The sequence below is a fragment of the Osmerus mordax genome, chromosome 27, assembly GCF_038355195.1.
Source record: "Osmerus mordax isolate fOsmMor3 chromosome 27, fOsmMor3.pri, whole genome shotgun sequence".
NCBI classification, from domain to species: Eukaryota; Metazoa; Chordata; class Actinopteri; order Osmeriformes; family Osmeridae; genus Osmerus; species Osmerus mordax.
This window is the reverse complement of record NC_090076.1, coordinates 5,506,046-5,528,202: the sequence shown is the minus strand read 5'-3', so window position 1 is coordinate 5,528,202 and position 22,157 is coordinate 5,506,046. Positions and strand designations below refer to the sequence as shown.

At 51.4% G+C, this 22,157-nt stretch overlaps 1 protein-coding gene across 2 annotated transcripts; it reads right to left on the bottom strand.

The window, feature by feature from the left end:
* Nucleotides 1–1,737: 1,737 nt before the first annotated feature.
* Nucleotides 1,738–21,936, bottom strand: znhit6 (zinc finger HIT-type containing 6). Of its 2 annotated transcripts, XM_067230830.1 has the most exons (11): nt 21,764–21,936; nt 21,361–21,426; nt 19,612–19,718; nt 19,420–19,505; nt 18,509–18,612; nt 12,218–12,286; nt 11,740–11,820; nt 8,559–8,639; nt 3,742–3,866; nt 2,129–2,317; nt 1,738–2,098 (listed from the first exon to the last, which is right to left on the bottom strand). In XM_067230830.1, the coding sequence occupies exons 1-11, from the start codon at nt 21,850–21,852 to the stop codon at nt 1,869–1,871; spliced, it is 1,227 nt and encodes a 408-aa protein (XP_067086931.1). In that variant the 5' UTR covers nt 21,853–21,936; the 3' UTR covers nt 1,738–1,868. The 2 variants fall into 2 exon arrangements, with proteins under 2 accessions (XP_067086931.1, XP_067086930.1); XM_067230829.1 differs by having other exon boundaries at nt 1,738–2,317.
* Between the last annotated feature and the right edge of the window lie 221 nt (nt 21,937–22,157).

The following is a 22,157-nucleotide window of genomic DNA, read 5'->3' as shown; positions in this document are numbered from 1 at the left end:
GTTAAGCTCTTTCTTGAACTTTCACTCGTCGTGCGCCACTGTTGGCTGAACACTCCTCCCAGCACACCCTTTGGGGCTCTGTCCTTGGGGAGTGAACCCGTGTGACGGTAACCCACGGCAACAGACGCACGGCGCTTCTGCTGTCAATATGCAAAAAAAAAGACCAAAGTCATGGCAGTTTAGCTGGGTCCCCCAAGCTGGTCTCATAAAACAACAATTGCAATACGCACGCAGGGCAGTTTAAAGCAAAACCGCCGAATCGAGCCTAATTAATTACAAACCGACTTGAGATATATCAAGGGAAATTTTGGTGAAATTTGGGGATGGAATTTAAATGCTTTTTGTTGCACGAAGACTTAAAAAAAGGCACACACTCACTTTTTACAGTAAACAGAAACAAAGCTAGAGCTTTCGTGTGGTTGCTTTGAGGGGGTTTATGGAGATAGAAAAATTAAGACAGCTGCTATACCGCAAAGGGAGGCAATTTATTGCAGGCAGAAACAAACAAGGGCAGGAATTTTTTCTTTCCCTATGAGGGTCCCAACGGCCACACTGTGATGCACTAAGGAGCCCCATGACAACAGCCTATATTTAGCCCACAGAAGAGGAAACTAATGGGCAATGCATCAGAGGAATTGGACATCCGTTTTATTGACAATATCGATGTTTTGCATCTTGTTTGTTAGTTTTTCTTTTTTTTTGGGGGGGGGGGGGGGGGTTCTGACGAGCTAAATCTACCGGGGCACTGCCCTACTTTCACCCAATAAGCTCCAGCCGTGTTCTCCCAACGGGGGGGGGGGGGGGGGTTCACTCATTTCTGCTGGCTTTAATGGCTTTCTTTCTCTTCAGAAATAACGCCTCGCATCTGAAGCCTCGAAACAACCTTAATAACCACCGCTGGGCCCTGGCAGATGGGTTGCAGTGCTAGCTGGCGAGGGAGGGCCTCAGCACAGCGTCCTGTATAGGCCAGGCCACCTCTGGCTTTCTATAGATAGACAGGAAACCTCAGGCAGAGGCTAGCACTGCATGTAGAGTCAAGGTACATTAAAAACCTGCAGGAAGTGACATAGCATGGGGGGGGGGGGGCTGTATGGAGGGCAGCGAGCTAAAAGACTTGAGGCAAAGACCCCACTGGTTTGACATTGCATGTGTACCACGCACAGATTTAGACACGTCAATGTACGCGTACCACGAACGGCGTCCAGTTGGCGAGAAGAGAAGCAGCACGGAGGAAGGAGGGAGAGGGAAAAAGGGGGGCGGGGGGGGGTTTGGCCTCTGTGTGCTCCATGGGAGAGGAGGGGGGGGGACACAGAGGGTCGTGAGATCACCGCCTCTCCCAGTGTGAGGGGTGGAAAATGCGTCACCAAGGCCCCGACATCAAAGAGCCCCCCCCCACGCCCTCCGCAGGGGTGACCAGAGGTTACAGCAACAACAGGCAATACACACACGGGAGTCCCCCCCACGTATGTTACACTTTCATTTATTATTACTGGCTTGCGGTGTCTTAATAAAAAAACAACGGGTTGGAACAACCCGGTGTGTCCAGGCACCCGCATACGCACAGGCGAAGAGGGGACCCGCGCCAGAGGTGTCAAAAACACTTCGGCTCTCGGACGCAAGCTAGTGTGCTTAATTGTGACTTATGACAACACGCGTCCACATGTGTAAGATATATTCCTGGCTTGAGGGTACAAAATGAATAAAAACTCCTACTACATGAATCACAAAAGTATGATGTTTTGATATTGTTGGCATTTATTAGAGAAAACATTTAGACATTGTGCAAAGTCAAGGCGTCAAAATATATTCGTATAGCTAGCTAGAACAATATTGAGTGGTAGAAGTAAGCATTGCATTTCATAACCGGTCTAAATGCTTTGAGTTTGTTCCTCACAAGTTTTTACAACATGGCTGTCATTCTCACCAGCAGGCTCATTAAGAGAGTGAGGCTCATCCCCACCCTCTTTACTCGTCATGTTCCCATCACCCCCCTCCTCTGAGCCGCCCACAGCGTCGACACCACACGCCTCACTCGTGACCTTATCTTTCGCATCTTTCACACCGCCGTCGTCCTCGTCGTCCTCGCCCCCACCGCCGTGGTCCTCGTCGTCCTCGCCCCCACCGCCGTCGTCGGAATCTCGAATCTCGCCCTCCTCCAGCTCCTCGTCCACGGGCTCCCTCTTGGGTTTCTTCTCCTGTGGAGGCCCGGCGTCTGGGCTCGCTTCCGGGGCCGCCCCGGGGCCGCCGAGCCCCGGACGGGGCCGCGACGGGTCCGCCGTGCCCTCCCTCCGGCCGCTGCCCGGCGAAACCCTCCACGCTGAAACGAGAAAGGGGGCGGGCGGGAAAATGTTAACGGGATGGGGGGGGGGGAGGGGGGGGGGGGGAGAAAACGAGCGTGAGTGGCACGGCGGAGCACTGCCTGAGCCACGTTCATGGACAAGCTTGCACACACACGACAGCACAGGCAGCGGCTGGTAGTCACTGACTCCAGGATTTGGCTTAGCACGCCGCAGAGAAGTGTCAGGCCATTAGCTATGCAATGAAGACGGGCGGACATGTGTCCGGGGGGGGGGGGGGGGGTGCACCTCAGCTGGTGTGAGGACACACTGCGTGTTCAAGGCTACACATGCCGCGCGCGGATGAATGTACGGCTGAACGAAAGGTCTGTCCGCGAGTACGCGACGTCTCCGACGCGAAGAACAGAGGGCCCCGATGGAACCCTCACGACTGCCGGAGCGCAACACTTAATGGCTCCGCTGACAGTGAAGAGGCAGAACGAGTGCGTTTGTGTGTGTGTGTCTGGGGAGGGGGGGGCATAACCATGACCGGGCCTCATTGGAACACAATCTACTCTGCCAAACTTTGAGGAGGCTTCAGCTGGGCGATAAGCTCAACAAGCTCACTTCCTCGGCTGTGGACGGCAGCGGCCACATGGTCTTTCTGGCACCTTATCGCCTTCCTGCCAGCGCGACTCGCTCTCGCTCCCTCTTTCTCCTTGAAAGGCTTCGATGGGGTTGGTCGCGAGAGAACGCTTTGCGCGAGGGGCCCCGTCCATGACGACGCGCTCGCGAGGGGGCCGCCCGGCCTGTGGTTTGAGGGGCTCGGAGGACAAAGGGCCTCGGCAGATAAAGATGGCGTCTTTGACTGCGTCCTCAGACACTTGCCGCCTCGCCTAAACCGGTGCGCGTCTGCCATTTACGATAATCCCGCGGCTAAGTGCTGTGGCCCTCCCATTCTTGCTGCTAGCCGCTCTCCTCATCTTTTCAATCCTCTTTTTTGGCAGGGTGCGGGGGTGGGGAATGGAGTTTGAAGAGTGTGTGCATGCGTGTGACACTAGACGGAAACCCACACTCGTTTCCTCAGGTCTGACATGTTGTCATGGTGACACCAGGGGGTTAAGGACTCACTGTCTCCCGTTCGGAGATGCGAAAGTCATGAGCTAATGGTGTTGGAATACTGTCGAGGAGAGTTGTCAGAGAGCTAAGTGAGGACAATGACGCATCCTGTTTCCACCCTCGCGGAGGTTTCGGTAAAACATAATTGAAGTTCAAAAGCGTTTTAGAAAACGGGGTGGGAGGTGGGGGGGGGGGGGAGACACGTTGGCCTAACTTTATGATCAAGACCCGGGAAATGGTTTGCAGATAACTTGAGCATCTGTTAAATATCAAGTGTGAAGTCCCCCGTGAGAAAAAGTCATCCAGACGACTTCATGAGTGACAGAGCGGACCGGTGGCCTCTCACCTGGTCCTTTCAGCGGGTAGTTATGGCAGTGGTCCTCGAGGACGACGTGAAACACCGGGTACTCGATGACCGTTTTAAACTTCAGGTTCTCCCTCAGGCTCTTCGTCACGTCCAGCTCCTGGTACCTGCAGAGGAAAAAAACAAAAGAAGAAGAAGAAAAAATAAAACACTTGACTGACGGCAGAGAAGAACCAGACAAAGAACCGGGGAAAGAAAAAAAAGAGACAGTTTCTCTCCCTATCCCTCTCCGCTCTAGTTCTAGAATCTTCTGCTGGCTCCCACGGCAGAGGCTCTTCGGGAGGATGGATGGAGATGGCAGTCATGGCTTGGCACGGTAAAAGTCCCGCCGTGCTGTCGTGCAGCAATCCTCAGGAATGGAAACTGACTTAACCTGAGTCAATAACATCTCTCGCGGAAAAAAAGAGAAACGCATAAAAAAAATTAAAAACAACCTCGAAGCTTCTGGCGCTTTCCTCCCTTTCCTCGTTCCGTTGCCCTCGGCGATGACATCAGCCGGGGGGGGGGGGGGGAGGCCCCCCGAGCGACGCTGCCACGTGTTAGGGACGCTCGTAAATCAAGATGCTAAACGGTTAACGGCTCTCTGGAGGGACATGGCGAGCCTTCCCTGCTGAACCACTTCAAGCCCATCCAAGCTCACGATGTCATCGTCAACAAGAGAGACGTGACGTAAGACGAACACACGTACCCCCGTCCAACTCGTAACGAGGGAGACGGACACACGGGCAGACAGCGCCCACATCCCCACAAACCGACGGAAAGCGCCGGGGATGCGACGCAAGGGTCTTCGTACGGAGGGCAGCAGGTCGGAGGGGGGTTTAAAGAAAAAGCCTTCTCCACGGATCTCTCTGGGGGTGGTGGCGGTGGCGGATCTCACGCTAGAGCCCTCGAGTCGGCCGGCAATATCTGTTGGCATTTCCTGTCGGGGGCAGGATAAAGGAGATCCACACGGAGAGGAGGAGGAGGGAGGTCGCCCGTCCCCGTCCCCCCCATTGATTTGGCTTCTGGCATGCCCCATGCGAGACCCTCTCTCATTAGGCTGCGGGCTTGCGGGGGTGTTTGCAGAGTCCACACGCGACACGTGGCTCGTTCCGACCGCTCTGTCCGCCAAGCTGCCGGGCTGGTCAAAACGACGCTGTGCGAGAGCCTGGATGCTGGACAGACCTCTAGGCATCCCTGAGCTGGGGGGTGGGGGGTGGGGGGTGGAGGGTGGAGGATCTGTAGAGCTCTGGCCACTGTGCACGCAAGCACGTCACATCTGTTCTGTATATCGTGTTCTACCGCGGGAATGGATCATACAGTGCACTCCCATAGGGGCTCCCGTTGTTCTCCGCGTAGCTACCCATCGCAGGAGGGAGACGAGGAGGGAAACTAGGGGCGCGGCTACTTCCGACAACCTTGCCCTTGGAACGAAGAGTAGCCTGGGGCGTCCGTGAGGTGGAAATGGCCACGGCGGGTAGCGCCAGGAGACGAGGACGAAGGGAGGCTGGACCGCAGGGTAGAGTCTGACCAGACGGACGTTTTGGCCCCTGAGCAGCGATTCCACAACGTGAGCCGCCGCAGCTGCCGCCATTAAGCAGCTGCGATTCTAATGTCCCCGAATTAGCCGCGCACTGCAGGACGCCGAACACAAGCATGTGCCGGGCTGAGACTTTTAGGAGGGCCGAGGGAGACCTGATAAAGACAGTTAAAGGAGTGCTAAGGAGAGGGTAAGTGATACTTGCGACAGCTACATGACGCCTGTGGGTTTGGGGGTGGAGGGGGGGGAGAAATCAGGCAGTAAGTGCATGCAAACAGACACGCATTCTCTGTCCTCCGTTGCAGCGGATAAAAAAAGAAAAGAGAAACGGTTTCTGCCTCGTCCTCGAGGCTGGCCAGCTGCTCCGTGGCCTGGGTACGCCAGAAGGGAAGGACATCCTCTGGATCCAACGACTGGAATGGAACAAAATAAATAAATAAACATGTCAGAAAAAAAAAAAAAAAAAAAGACGACTTGGCAAATAAACATCCACCTGGGGGTGAATGGAGCTCTTGAGAAGCAGGGGCCGTTTGGTTTCCAGTAAGGAGGCTGTTTACTGGTCCCACAGCTATGTTTAGCACAGGGGCAATATTTGATCAGGGTTTGATATTCCGGGAGACGTTTAGTCGGGGGGGGGGGTCTACACAGGATGACCCCTGTTGCCCGACAGAGCTCCACTGTTCGGCCACCGCGGCTTGGTTCACGTGTGACCCCGAGTGATCTTCCGGGAGGGAGACAAACAAAAACAAAACCCCCAAAACAAGGCGGGAAGGTATAAGAATTTCCATACAACTTGCATCCAATCCACCGCTGCTGGATAGCGATTTCATTCCATTAAATCATATGGCGCGGGTATAAGTGACCCTCAAGGGATCGCGTTTGTTCTGCCGGTGGAGGGCCCCTTACTGCTGGAGACGCATTGACCCCTCTGTAAGACTCCACCAAGACGACAGTGACCCTTCCTCTTCTTGTGCGAGTCGATTCCTTTTTCTGCCGTTATGTAACTGTACCTCACCAGTATGAGGTCATTCCACCTTGGCCACAGGACAATATTTCTGTCCTACTTAGGAACATTATGTTGACAATAAACACTCACTAAAAAGTACAAAAATATGTGCATAACAAGCCACTACTATGCAGCCCCATTAAGAAGTGTGACAGTGGGTGCGACCGATAGACAGAGAAAAGGGGGCAGGGAGGGGGGGGGGGGGGGGGGAGAGAGACTTTAGTGCAGAGGAGAGTGATTAATTAGCGCTAGGAAAAAAAGTAGGAGTCACACCGGCGGTATTGTGTCCCCCGGTACCCCTAGCTAACGTTACGTGCCGCGGGGTAGGCTTGGCTAACGCGCCACATCTTTCAGTGGGACGCCAGACGCCTCCCTGATGTCTCGCATAATGCTGACAGGGGCGTATTTATTTTGGGGGGCGGGGGGGGGGGGGAATGTTGGGAGTCAGGGGAGTCAGGTGGCTGAGCGGTGAGGGAGTCGGACTAGTAATCCGAAGGTTGCCAGTTCGATTCCCGGTCATGCCAACTGACGTTGTGTCCTTGGGCAAGGCACTTCACCCTACTTGCCTAGGGGGAATGTCCCTGTACTTACTGTAAGTCGCTCTGGATAAGAGCGTCTGCTAAATGACTAAATGTAAATGTTGCCCCCCCCCCTCTTCCTGTCATTAACGTGCAGTTGGTTGTCGCGAGAAGTGTCGGTGATGGATGATCATCCCATTAGTCAGGCCCAAGATGGAGGAACGCCGAAAATCCGCTGCCAAGCAGCTGTTCCTACCTCCCCCCCGACGCCCACGTCATCCCCGCGGCCGACCCGGGCTTGGACGCCGCCGGACCGAGACTGATGTTCGGACGCTGCTCGTGTAAACAAAGCCCTGGGACTGAACGTGAGAGTAGACCCATTTAAATTGCTGATGGTGTAGGACGATACGCATGGCATTGATCTATACATCTCTGGATGGGTTTGAGGCCGTGGTCATAGGAGAGGGTCTTATCGGGCGCAGCAGGAAGAGCAGCAACCAGTCCTTCCTTCCGAGGCTGCTTGTCAATCCGCTCACTTTCTAGAAACATCTGCGCTCATGGTGCACAGCTACGCACATGCTAAACGTGTCCGTGTGCCCCCTTGAGGATCACACACACGCACACACACCCGTGAAACTATTCCGTTTGTGAAAATGCTGAGAAAAGCCTGGATTTAATGTGCTTTCACGGCGCCTGAATTTGGGGCTCTTGCATAACCTTGACGACTGGACGCTGGTGTCATCCGTCTCGGCAGCGGTTGTAAAGCGAGTGCGCGTGTGAGTGAGAGAGTGTGTGTGTGTGTACGCAATCCGTGTCCAACACGATAATCGTCACGGGGGGCCGTGACAAGCTGAGACGGAACACGCCGTACCTGCGACGTGACGCGTGGTCAGCGGAGCGAGGACGGGGTGGGGGGTCGTGCGCGTGTTCGGAGTCCGAAGGGACTAGCTGGCACGACGTCGAGAGAACTGAACGTTTCCTTGGCCGAGGGGGGGGGGGAGGGGGGGTGCACTACGAGTATGTGGAATAAAGCTGCATCTCCGTGACTAAGTGGGAACGGAGGGCTGCCAAAGTCTGGGCGAGGCAAACGGGTGCCATCGATACCAACTATCCCTTTTCCCTCCCCGCACACACGAGTACGTGTGTGTGTGTGTGTGTTCACAGGATCAATGGCATTCCTAGACGAGGAATCACCTTCAAGTCCCCGTCCCCCGAAAAAGGGGGGGATGGAGGAGGAAAACCTTCCCGACGAGGCCCCCCTCTGCCTCCACGCTGCGTAGCCTCGCAGGAATTTACGAGGCGGTGATGTCATGTTCGTAAACCAATTGAGTCGATTTTCGACACGCCGGATAAATCAGTCACGAGTGGCGAGCCCAGGGAAACGAACAGAACAGTGACAAGGGCAGACCGGATACTGACAGGATGCACATTCCATTTCCAGATTGCAAAAGAGGTGTTTAATAAACATTTCCATTACTGAAACGGAGCCGGGGTTTTTTTTCCTCACATTTTCTACAAAGCAACAGGTCGAGATCGTTGGAGAGAAGTTGCCGAAAAGTTGTTCGTTCAAAGAACTACTTTGATCACTTATTCATTCGTGCTTGACCTTTCAACGAGCTCCCCTTGTGAGAACACCGTTCAGTATGCAAGTCGAACCTGAGCACGAGCCGATTGGTAAACTCTGTAGCCGCGTTCCGAAACGGGCTCTTCGCGGACAGGTTGGTCGGCTGTGACACAGATGGGAACCCGTTCTCACCTTACAGAGTTGGCCTGCCTTCCCTCGGCTTTCATGAAGACTCTGACGTGGTCCAAGGGGCTGCGCACGTACATCTTCAACCTGAAAGACAACACACAGGGGTTAGGGTTGGGGGGGGGGGGGGCCTGCTTAACAACTGACCATTTCAAGAGTCGGGAAGTGGCTCGCGTCACGAAAAAGTCAACCTCGGACGTGAACGTTTTCCCCAAACAGGGTTGACCGACGGTTTGATCGAAAACCAAAAGGGCACATCTGCTAAGGTCAGACAGGTTTTGTTGGACAAGGCAGGCCTTTGGGTCCAAGTCATCCCATGCCTTGGTGACGGCCACGCTGCCTGCACCTCATGTACACAGTCCGTCGATGGTGCCTGGCCAGTAAAACCCCCCACTTGAGTCCAGACTAAGCAGAGGCCGCCCCACATGACTTCATCTCGGGCCCAGCGGACGGGGTGGTGAGTGAGGGGCTGAAACTGAACGTGCAACAGGGAGTAGTGTGAGGGGGGTGGGGGGGGTCAGCTATCTAAGAACCAAGGAAGGCCTCCAGTTCAGTAAGCGGTTTGGAAACCCTTGGGCTCGGGAGTGAAGGAGGAAGAGCTGGGTTCAGTCACGCGAGGGGGAAAGGAAAGTGTGTTAGCGATAGTTGGTACAAGAGGGAGGGGAGAGAAGAACAAAAAAGAAAATGGGGGGTGGGGTGGGGTGGGGGGGAGGACCACCACATCTTCGAATCCCCCAATGCCTCTTTTCTCCATCTCCACGAGGAGAGGCAGCGCGATGACCACATGATGAATGCAAAAGAAGAGCGCTGCGTTGATCCCCCCCCCCCCCCCCCCCGTTCAATCTCCCTCGCGGCAAAACGCTCTCTCAAATCGGAGGGGGGGTGGGGCGTTCTTCGCCCGTCGTGAAGTCACGGTGCCGTGGCTGTGGCCCAAGCAGCGCGTGTCCTGGTGGAGCGGCAGCCTGCAGCTGGGACGCGTCGGGAACGTGACGTGGCGCCGAACGTGACGTGGCGCCGAAGGCCCCACCAGGGGGAGGGGGGAGTCGCGGCGCAAGAACGGACATGTCGTCTTTGTCGAGAGAACGGTCTTATCCGCGTTGGATTCGGTGAATGAGGAAGTAGAATAGACAAATCAGAGTGTTTTGGTTTCTGGCTTGTGCTGATGGGCACATTTGAACTAAATCGAAAATAAATTTGGGTGCATGATTTTGAACGGTTTTTCAGAGTAACCGCCATGTTTCCATCTAAAAATAAAGTCCTTGGGGTTTGCACTGAATCCAATACTTCACCGGTCTGCAGGCACAAAACCACTAGAAATGTACGGCAACTAGATGAAATAAAATAACATTTACTTTCCGGATCGTTTTTTCCCGAAAAATACAAACGCCTTCATACACGTCCGACGTTATGTAATCTATAAGAAAAATAGAAAACGGATAGTTTGGTCTGGACTGGGTCGAGAAGCCCTAATGAATTCTCCATGGATGTTGAATCATTTTCAATGCTATATTTGTCCCTGTATCCATTCCCTGTCATACAGAGGGCACATTAATATGGGTCTTGATTTAAAGCTTAGAGACATAATCACCACGCTCTGGCCAGCCAAACTCAATGACGGGGACTGGGGGGGGGAGGGGGGGGGTGCCGGAGTCCGTGGACCTGCAGCCATGGGTCACCAGGATTATCCAGCTGCAACCAAGGCTGTTTTGACAGAGCTCCATGGTGGCGTCTGGTAGCCCTGGTCCCCATAAATCTTTAAGAGGGGGAGCCATAACATGTCTGTATTGTAGCAACTGTGCAATATTTACAGTGTAGCAGTGACATGGAGACTTAAGATTGGGCCTTGACGATTGACTTGACGGCTTGCTGGATGTTAAACTACCGTTCCAGGGATCAAATGTAAATAATGCTGTGGCGTCACAATGGTACCCCTGTGCAAATCTGGGGTTTGTCATTCAAGGGGACTGTGCCTGCATTTCAACAGCAATTACATTTGCTGGCTTTCTTTGGTTTGTGTTCATCAACCGCTGCTGAATGTGAGAGTCACTGGATTCTCACATTCAGCAGCGGGTGATGAACACAAACCAAACCAAATGACGTTGGTTTATCAATTGGGGGGGGGGGGGGGGGGTAAGCTGTTGGCGAGACAACAATAAAAATTATGCTAAGTGATGAAGGGCGTCCAAACAGCCCATCCAAGTGGTGTTGATTTCTTGATCCATTCTCACATTGTTAACTTTTTATTGCAGCTCTTGAGAACAGTGACAGCCCAAAACCACAGAGTAATTCACTTTCTATATATTGAACGCAACCCACAGGGCTTTTGGCCTTTTCATGTGTGGATTCTAGTCAGAAATTGGGCCGAGTCCAAATCTACGCTTCCAAGAACAAAAACAGAAAAAAAAAAAAAAAATACAAGAATGGAAGTCCAACAAGTTACCGAAAAGAGCGAGAGGATGTAGTTTGTTCGGTTTGGATACGTCCCACTGTGACCGCCAGGATAAGATAAATGTGCTGCTTGACCTTTACACATCATTACAGCAGACCACGGTGGTCCATGTAGGCCAATACACATGCCTAGGTGACACCCGGCCTGGGCATCGGAACCAATCAGATGCAAGGAAATGGGCCATCCTGGAGCTCTGACCTTTTATAAATATCCCATTATGCCAGACCACAGGATGAAAGGATGCTATTTAAGAGCCCTTTAACTGACTGTCGGGCCAGGCTTTGATCCTCTCAGAAGAGGTTTGGTCAAAGCTTGGGGTTTGGTAATTACAGGAGGTTACCCCCTCCAAAAAATGGATGTACCAAACATAATCCAATCAGTGTAAGATATACAGTGCATTCTTGTCTCTCGTCGCCAGTCTCCCACAAACATCAAGTTGGTCCCGGTCTACTTGATTCATTTCCCCCGCCACGGCCAGTCAGCACGGTCTAGTTTTTCAGGTGATGTGGAGGCTCCCGCTTGAAGGGAGCGGCCGGTGCTTAACGCCTCGGAGCTGGACGAGACGCGCAGGTCAAGCGCTTTGCGGGAACCGTCCAAATCCACAAATCAAAAACGAGGATCAAATGAACCCCATCGATAACCGCAGAGCTCGAGATCAACTTGGACAGGTTTGACGAGAGCGGCCTCCGTTCCACTTGGGCGTATCACTTAATGGGGGGGGGGGGGGGGGGCTCTTACTTTTGACGTCTCACTGGCTCCGACTCCGCGGGGTGGATGTAGCAGGTCAGGATCTGCTCGAGAGTTTGCTCGTCTGAAACCCTTCGAAGAGATGAAGAGAACAATGGAGAGAGTCACACACACACACACACAAAAGATTGGAAATGAGAGCGTTAGCCTCTCCCGACAGATTAAACGGCTCTTGATGGATGATGTTCTGCAGCCCGGGACTAAAGATCGATACGTGAGACTCAATAACTGAGGACAAATGGGTAATTCAGCACTCTCCTGGCACAACTATACACAATTTTGTTAGAATCCAAGACCTCCTTAGGCCAGGCAGGCCCATTTCCTAACTACAACCTGCCAGTAACTGGCACCAACATTTTTTTTTGGGGGGAAAGAGTCTGATGGAAGAGATACCATCCAATAGAAGCGAGAACACGCACATAAAGACAAGAGTTATGCAAGCAACACTCACACTATATAGACACCTCACCTTCTTTCAACAAACTCGCATTCACTTTGAGGGAACAAGAGCTTCAGGCGCCAGTAAAACCTTTTCTCTCTGAAAGACAAGCATGAGAACAAACAACAACATGAGCAAATACCAAACATATTTACAAGAGAACACTTCTAAATGAACTACTTGGTGTGAGGGTACGACATGGGTTAACTTATCGGGCTTTCGTCGCAACATTTCATGGTTCACGTAACCAAGAAACAGAAAAACACAGCAACAGTGTATTTTGCAAACGTTTTAACCCCAATCTGTCCGAGTCAATGTTAGGCTGCTTACAAGATATTGCATTGTGTGTGTGTGCGTCTCTCTCTCTTTCTCTCCATGTGTATAAAGTGAATAACCCAGAGTTGTCATGACAACCATGACGTACATGCTCAATACTAGGACTCCAGCTGGCAAATATCCCACATTTAGTCTCCGACTCTAGGGTGTTGTGGCGGTAGGACCTAACTGTAAAAAAGAAAAAGAAAGCTGGACTGATGAGCTAGGTCGCCAGGCGGTTGCTAAGCTTTCACATGCAAAACATTTGATGTAGTCCACTGACAGAAAGCAGTCACTGTGGTGGTTGCTGTCACTCTGTGAGGCTGTACGAAAAACCCCTCGCACTCTCCCTGGTTCTCAAACCAAAGAAAGTAGAGGGTGGTGAAAAGGAGGTTCTCTCAAAAAGTAGACTGAATGCAGCAGATGCCTTAGGGCCAAAGATACCTTTGATTTATTCCACTTCAAACCAGAGAAGTTCATACCACATTAAGGAGCTGTGGATTTTCACAAATCCTATCACTGCCATGGAGTCTTCAATGCAACTATTGAAAACCAGAAGATCGGATCAACCGGCTGTCTTGTAGGCTTGTTTCCATTCAGTCTCTCCATTCGTTTGCATTGTCAGTGCCCCAAAAACTGACAGTGGATATTGTCCAAGAGGAAAATCAATGCCATATTTTGGGTGTGGCCTGATCCCCCTGGCAGTGTCAACCAGAGGCGCTGGGGGCCTGAGAGGGGTGATACAGACGCTACATGTCCTTAGAATGGACTGTGGTACATCATGGTGCTTCTTATCAGGCCAAGTATTTAGGGTTGGCGTTCAGACGGTGTGACCCTGGGCTCACACTGATACACACACATGCTGGGCTCACACTGATACACACACACACACACACACACACACACACATGCTGGGCTCACACTGACACACACACACACACACACACACACCCTGGGCTCGCACTGACACACACACACGCTGGGCTCCAGATGGTCGTTGTTACAGCGCGGGTCGAAACAGAACAAGGCTGGGTGCATGTGGCATCGGGCCTCTTCAGCCTCATCCTCCTCACAGCTGGACTCTAAACCCGGATCCCCTCCAGCCTCCTCCCCCCTTCCCCCCACTCCTTCCAATAACAGGCCTGGTTCTGCTTTGGGCTCTGGTTGAGGGTGATGTTTGTGGCTCGTTGAGCCAGATGGCAACGTTACACAACCAGGAGACATGTTTTTTCAGGAAAACAGAGCAAGGAGTGGAGGGGGGGTGGGGGGGGGGGGGGGAAGTGGCGGATTCAAGAAAAAAAAAGAAAGAGAAATATGTGCAGAATTGGCAGAACATCCAATGAAAGGTGGTTATGAGTTTCCACTTGGATGTGGGCAGAAGAGGGCGGAGGAGGGGGGAGATGATTGTGGGCCTAGTTGGAAGGTTGGGCCTATGTGTGTTTGTGTGTGTGTGTGTCCGTGCACGCGTGTGTGTGTGTGTAATGGGCAGGGGGTCTGCGAAGGGATTCCCTACCCTATGCAGGTGCAGAGGTATTCCACCCCCCCCCCCACCCCCCTTTAGGCTGAGGAATTTATGAGTGTTTGCTTGGACTTGGCAGAGACACGGCTTGCAGGGGCAGAGGTGGAGGGCGGTTTTGTCGACGAGGAGGTAGGAACACCAGGTGTTGGGGCATTGTTCTGGGTTTTTACGGCCAATGGAAACAATTTTCGTTTTTTTTTTTCTTCCCTCGATTGGAAAAAGGGCTCGGCCCGAGGACGCATGCAGGGATCTCAGACGAGGTCAAGATGCATACCTGGAATACGTGCCATCGTTCACTGTCAGCGTGGGCGACTGTTTGAAGAAAAAAAACTGTAGGAGGAAACGGGAAGAGAACAAGACCTGACTATGTATTGCTCCTGTGGGTGTTTACATGACGACTAACTTCTCTGAAAGCAGCCTTATAACACAAAGTCATGCTGCAGTCATCTGTTCCCTTGCATAGTCTGCCCACAAAATGTGAGTAAACCTCACTCCGTTTACAGGAATCCTCTTATCTACGATGCTTATAAACAGCCATGTCTGCGAGTAAATCCACCTGCAAGGGGCCTAGAAAGGACAGGAAAAACACAGCAGGACAAGCCTTGCATTTTTATCTCAGCTACCGTACGACAGAAAAACAAACATTCTGTTCGTTGCTATGGTCAAAAACACGATTCCTACAAATCTTTCAGCAGCGTCAACGGCCCACTAAGGAGTTTCTGGGGAAGGGAGGAGGGGGGGTGGATCAAACACACACCAGATTTCTGCATTCTTCACAGGGCAGCAGGGAACCTGATGATTGGTGGTTTAGAGGTTCTGGAAGTAATATTGTGTGCTCTGGACTCTGGATTTTGTTTATTTTGCTTCTATGAAAAGGGAAAGAAAGTCGACCCTGACAGAACCTCAAACCGCAGAGCCCGGGTTTTTGTTTTGAACAGCCAGTACTAACCCCAGCCAGAAGAGCCTGGTTGGTTCCTATCAAGGGTGGATGCTGCAAGGTTACTGCTCGTCACATCTTCCAAGGGGGACCAGTGGTTTCCACCACTCAAGAGAAGAGCACTGCACACAATCCACACAAGTGTCAAGGACTCTTTCCAATGACAAACTTCATCACTGGGCTATATTTGGTAGAAGAACGAAAGCGTAACAAGTGGGTTGCATGTTTCACGAAAACATGGAAGCCCTTGAAGCCCGGGCGGATATAAACAACAGATTCCCCAGCACAGTGACCTCATGATCCAATCTCGTCCAATCTAAACTTCTTGGATGTCCAAACGGGCGAGGACGGGGGAAAGCGCCAACAGAAGAAATTGGGTAAGCGATGTAGCGAGGAGCGGCCAAGCGTGGGGCCAACGTGGATACCTCCTACGGCTGCACACACGTGCTTCCCCTTCGAGGTTTCTAGAGCGTGAAGTGGCGGTTCTAAATGCACAGGCACAGTTTGACACGGATGCCCGGCGTGCGATGCATATCATTGCCATTTCGGATCGTGACCTTGGTTTCATCTACGCCTCCACCCCGAGCAGCCAAACACGCCACCGGAGGCCGTTCAGGACAGAACCTCTGACAGATGTATTCATTAGCAGCGGCGGGCGCGAGCTGTGGTGAAGGGAATGAGTCATGGAAGCTTCTGGGAGCATCACACAAGAGAAGGCCTGACAAGTAGTCTGGCAGAGCACACCGCCTTCTGGGAGGATTATGGAGACGACAGATCTAACTGGTGTACCGACCACCATCCCGCAAAAAAAAAAAACCCACCCAAGCGCACACACTTCCCCGCTTCTCCTCCCTCCCTTGTTAACTCCACAGCTGTGCTTGGGGGACCGAGGCCTGTGCCAGGAGGGTTGAGTGGCATGTGGGTGACACTGCGGCGCATTCTTGGCGATGACGAAAACCCGGAGCTCCAACTCCTCCAACGTCATTTAGCACACAAGGCTCCCGGAGGCCTTGTTAGGTTAGGGCAGCTGATCCAAAGAGTTCGACGGGGAGCGAAAGTGAGAAGGAGACCGGGGTGGAAGATTACAGGCAGATGTACCCTAAGCCTCCCCTCTATAGGTGCTGGCAAGGCCTTGGCCGTTGAGTTAATTCCTAAATTACAGCCGTGGGCCTGTGGCATAGTCTTCCTCTGAGCGCAGAGGGATGCAGCACTGACATGCTGGCCAGAATCCAGGGGGTCCAAGCCTTCAGGGGATCAGGACAGAACCAATCAAAATGGAGGCCGCACACTGGGTGCGTGAGGGGATGACAAAGGACTTTTGGCGGTCGCAGACCACATTGAGATGTTGAGCAGCCCCTCCTGGCCTTCTTCCAGGTCTCTCAGGTTTACCGTATACATGTGTGCACGAGGTGGTGATTACACGACACCCAGGGGCTCCGATCTGCTGCTAATAGCAGTCTGTGGGCAATTCATTTCAGGCTATGTGAACGCAGAAAATGTTTGTAGGCCAAAGAGTCCCTTCGAGGGATTTCTGTCCCGGTACACAGAAAGAGTTCACACACAGGGAAAGTGCCCTGTCATGCGAAGCTTGGACCAGTTCAGAATCGGATGGTTCCACCCTCACTTCTCCATTTGTCTTGCCAACTATTACATCTCTCTGCCGCTGGGGGATTTGAAAGGTAGAGACGGCCTGTAATTTCTGGTGGGACTCTTTGAATGCGTGTCCTGTTTTTTTTATTTATCAGCCACCAGGGGGAAGGTGAGGTTGGCAGCTGTACGCAGGAGCCACACACAAACGCACACACGCAGAAAGCATGAAAGCCTCTTAAGTCCCGCCGGCCAGTAATGATCTCCGCTCTCTCTGGCAGCGCGAGTGTGTAGTATGAATATGTCGCTAACCATCTGCAGTCGCACTGCAGAAAACATCTGCTTTTTATATTATGTACTCGGTACACACTGAAGCCCATTTCAACCCCCCCCCCCCCCTCCCCCGCCCCTCCTGTCTTCCCCACCAGCAATTTATCGTATACCTATTATCCCATCCTGTGTTCACATGGTGTTACTGCTCATCGTTGTCAAGAGAGGGCAGTGCTTCGGCCGCGGGACTGTTTACCGGGATTACCAATGATGGAAAACAGAGCGCCGTGGTCCCACCGCTGTGTTCCAGACAGGCATGCGGCCGGCCCCCGGGAGTGTCTTCTGGGTCCGTTCTCGATGGCTGCTGCAGGACCTGCGGGTTCTTCCACACTCCGTCCCATCCGGGCTCGCCAGATCTCCCTCTCGCGGGGGACGCCGACCCGTTCCCGACGGCGTCCGTACCCCCGGTACTGTACCCTACGTGTAGTCACGCGCTTGCGCCACGGTAGCGTATGACGTCCTCAGACGTGACGAGCACGCTTGCCTAACTCGGCAGCGGCGAGGTCCAGAGAAACCGTTGACGGGAGTGGCGGAGACGACGGGTGGAAAACGGGGCGTGAGTGTGAATGACATCAAAAGGAGGTGGAAGGGCTCACAAAAAGCCTCATTCAGACGCAGCTGTGATGGACGCCTGACGCCGTGCCTGGACATTACAGGGTGTCCCACTGTATTACTTCATTCATTCCCCGATTTTTCCGCTTTCTCGTAAAAAAAAAAAAGAAGGTCGGAGATAAATATTGATTCTTCCGTGGAGGGCGACAGAGGAGGAGAGGCTTCCAGTGGAAAGTCCTGCGGAGTGGCAGAACGCTGTCCCCACTACCTTCGGGCAAAAAGGTGTCAACCGTGGAGGGACTGGACCACCGGCGTCACAGCAGGAAATGGGGGGTGGGGGGGTGGACAATGAAAGGAAAAGTGGATAAGGAAAGGAGGGAAAGAATTTAATCGATTTCAGGACTTACCAGAGGCCCCGGAAATAAAAGTTTCTATGGCAACACAACATGGGGTCCAGCCAAACAGGGCCAGTGGTGGTTATCAGAGACCCAGAGGGGTGAGCAGCACATATGGATTGGCTTTGAAAGGAAGGAGGGGCGGGAGGCGTTCTACATACCTGCATACCTGCTCAGAAGGCCACAGCCGTATATTACACTCACCAAACAGGCAGCACTACTATTTTCTCCAGAGATGCCTTTGTCAGAACTCCTGTCAAGCCCACCACGTGCTGGAATCACACCTCACTGCTGAGCGATGGCTTCAATAAATCTAAGCCCCAGCACCACATGCCTCGCCTCTCTCTCTCTAGCTATTGATCGGTCGTGTCTCGATCCGAAACCAGGAACACAGAGCAGAAACTTCAACACGCTCCCCACAGACAACCCCTATGCACATCACAAGAGTGTCTGCGGGCCGCTCTGTAAATACTCAGCACAAGAGCGCCATCCTGTGGCCAAGCGTCGGACACCTTTTCCGATTTCCACAACAAATCCGAGTCATTGCAGGTTTCACTGAGGAAACGGTTGTACACTTCGCCTAAGGTTGTACTCATTCATTTGGGTGACATGATTAGGGCGGCCGTCTGTGATTAGTGTTTCTCTCGTACGGTGTGGTGCGGCGGTAATTATTCGAAACAACGTACTTCTTCAGGAAGATGGTGGAGTTCTCCTTGCTCTTGGTGAATGTGATGGGCAGAAACTTCAGCGTCATGCTCAGCTTCCTAGCTTGAGCCGAAAGTGTCCTGATCTGAAAAAGAAGGCGGCGAGGGAGGAAGTGACACGGAGAAAAGAAAAGGGAGTTCTTGTACGAACATGAACAAAACAAACCTCTGCAATCAATCACAGGACTGGATAAGTCAATAACGAAATATATCAAGGTGAGTTTGGCTCTGAAACTAGTGCTCGCTCTTGATTTTAGAGCCTACTCCTGCCCTTTCTGGCATTGCCGTGACACCTTTATGATTGACAAGGACATGGGGGAGACACCTAAACGGAATTATTGACGAGCAGGTAACCGTGTAGGTATTTATAACCACCTTCCCTCCGCCCAGTTTACAATAAGAAAGCATTTTTTCTAGAGGTTTCTGGAAGTGCAGCTAAGCCCAGACATTTCCATTAGGTGCCAAACCGCAATATATTTCAGAGATCTAGGCTCTTACGGCTGATAGATTTGTGGCCATTGAACTAGACAGCGCCTTTAAAACAAATAAATAAAAAATTCAAATAAAATGCACATTACTTCAAGCCATCAAATAAAACTCATGTCATGACGTCATATCATGATAGATAATGCTGTGCAGACTAAGAGGGTATTCAGTGAGTGGAATGTCTGTCTGCGGTAGCACAAACCACAGGTACCAGATGAGCCATGCTGAGAACGGAGGGGAAAAATTATACATAGAGTCAATGGATCTCTATGAAGAGTTGCTTAAGCATCCAGCTAAGGGATACATACAAATGATGTTGCAACTGGATCTGGATGTTACCATGTGGTCTACTTGGATTAGGTCTCCCCCTCCTCTGCCATCTCACGAGTGGTGGTTGACAAACTTACTCTTTGCGTGACAGCAGGAACACTGGCGAGCTTGTCTCTGTTGGAGCTGCCTGCCATTCGCCCAGTGTCCTCCAGGAATCTGTAGTCTACGGTGGAGAGAGGAGAACCGTGGTCACACGTGCACACGCGCACACGCACGCACGTGCACCCGCGTCATCTGGAAAAGGCCTCAGGAGGATGAGGAGGTCTCACCATTGAGAAGGTTCAGTTCGTCAAACTGGGAGAGGGCCACGAAGGCAGTCTTGTCTCGAACGCCGCGACATCCGGAATCCTCCTTGTGCTTTCTCACACAGGACAAGCTGCAGGACAGAGAAGGAGCACAATCAACATAAGCCATTTTGCTTCAGATTGGAGCCATCAAACTGCTTTCGCTGTCACTTTCTCTGGCCTTTCGGGTTCGGACCGACCTGCCCCCACTGGTCCAAAAAAAGTCCTAAAGGAAACACTGGCATGCACATTCAGTTCTCTGGGAGAATCCTCTCACACGCCTCTCCATTTGGAATTGGGAGTGCGGCGAACAGAGTTACGCAACAGCAAAGTCTGAAAGACACGGAGCAGAACACTGTTTTTCACTCGCAGCGGATCTAAATCATGTGCGAGCAGATGCTGAATCGAGCGAGGGGGGGGGGTGTAAATCAGTCGGGAGGGTTGTGTCTGTGCACCCGCTGGGAGAAAGTCTCCGTAAGAGGGGCCTTTTCACTGACAGATTGAAAGGCTGTGTGCAACGGTGTCTGCCCCTCATCTGGGCCCGGGGTGGTGAATGACGGGTGTAGGCGCTACGATCTGCCACATTGCCTTCTACCGGCTCATGTGACAGGCTCTGTCGTCGTTGGCGGGAAAATGACGCTTTATGAGGACGACGTTCTGTTCAAGTCTGAGGTGTCTAATTCGTTTCCCACAGGTGCAGAATTTGGATATTTAAAAAAAGGTTATGTTTTGTCACGAGAGGATCTGGAAGGAGTTCTCTTAAGAAAAATGTAATAAATAAAAAGTACTTTTTTTTAATGAGCTCTTGGGATGTGATCCAAATAATTCAAGAGAAATAATTCACAATCCATTTCAGACACTTGCTGAAAGAAAGGTATTTTGGCAGGGGTCTCCCAAAGACCGTATCTCCAGACTGGGCCTCAAGAATGTCCACTGGTGCCCAAAACAACAGGGAGCCATCTGAGAGATGTGAAAATTGGTTCTTTAAATCTTATTGAGATATGGGTGCAATTTCAATGGTGCAATTCAAAGCTTGAAAGTTGAGGCGATTCATCAACAACATTCCTAGGCCTCGTTGCCAAATACAGGCCTATTGTACAGGCGTCGTCCACTATGCCACGCTATGCCATTTTCAACCATTTCGTTACATACTGAAAGGATTTCATTTAGTCATTTAGCAGACGCTCTTATCCAGAGCGACTTTCAAGCTTTACTGTATCTTGGCTGCAGGAGATTCTTTATTTCTGATCTTATACAGAATGTTTTAAATATCTTTAAATCTCTTACAATAAGATGCCATCAAAGCTGTAGCTAAATTGGTTCCATCTGATATTAAAGAAGGGCGTTATGGTGGGAATCCCAGGAGATAATCGGACAGTTGTTTTATATCTTAGTAAGCTATATTGGGCTATTCCATCAAAGCCAACCTCAGCACCTCCTTAAACTGAATCCAAGTTCTGGAAGAGGTATGCCCAACCTCTTCCAGAGTGCCCAGGCGGACCACTGCCTGTCGGACTAGGATGTAGCTAGTGATTGAAGTGATTTCACTCTAAGGTACAGTCCTGAGTTTTTTTCTTCTTCTAAGAATGTTACCTATTAGAAGAAAATTGCTTGAAATTTGTTAAGCTCTTGGGCCTATCTATGCCTGTTGCCTTAACTCATCTTACTTGGATTTGAGTAAAATGTTGCTTACTGTACTTGGCTTTTCTTCTGTTTTTTTTTTTTTTTACTTACCTGCATGTCTGTTTGAAACATCCAGGACATCTATATCGTGCCTCATTTGAACCGCACAAGTTACAGCTGTAAACAGAACAGCAAATCATTACACACTGACACTAGGTAGTCAGATACAAGTAAACAGAGTTGAGTACCAGAAGGCGTGGACATCCGTCCGTGGGTTACGAGATACTAGTATGGCGCATGGCTAGGTAGCTAGCTCGCTCGCTAGCTACCTAATCCAAAACTAGACAGTAACCTAACTAAGCAGATTCAAATGAAGGTGTATTAGTACATTGCCCTTTGGCTGAATGGTACTCATGTTATCGCCATACATGAATGCGAAGTCTGAGCACAGTAACTGGCTACTGTAACATTAACTAGCTACTTTAGTTGACTAGCACCCTGCCTTTACACTTACTTTGCCAAGGATATTTTTCTTTTCCTTCGTTTTAGTTCATCTTCCGGGCTGCTGTTGTCTGCTGCCACTGAATTCTCTGAAGCTACCATCACTTTATTCTAGGAATAACAATAGTTCCCCAGTTTTAAAGGTATCACCAACGACAGTGTCAAAAGCAGCCCGATGTGTTTTCTTCCTCGATGCACGTGGAGGACAACACAACTTGTACGGCACGTGGCTAGTTTCTCGCACTGTATAATAACGCCCCCGAGCGTTCATACTACCGTACATACACATGCCATGTTGACGTGTGATGGATGTATCATGAATGTGACACATTGAACATGTATCTATAAACACGGGGATCCCAGCTATGTTGATATTTAGTGCATGTAAGGTTTTACATGGTGGATAT

Bases quoted from the DNA above. Each gene is read 5' to 3' on its own strand.
- znhit6 (XM_067230829.1), bottom strand. From the start codon at position 21,852: ATGGTAGCTTCAGAGAATTCAGTGGCAGCAGACAACAGCAGCCCGGAA. The intron at 19,506-19,611 runs GTGAGACCTCCT...TCTCCACCGTAG, and splicing joins CGAACTGAACCTTCTCAATG to ACTACAGATTCCTGGAGGAC. The intron at 2,318-3,741 runs GTGAGAGGCCAC...TTCTCGTTTCAG, and splicing joins CTACCCGCTGAAAGGACCAG to CGTGGAGGGTTTCGCCGGGC.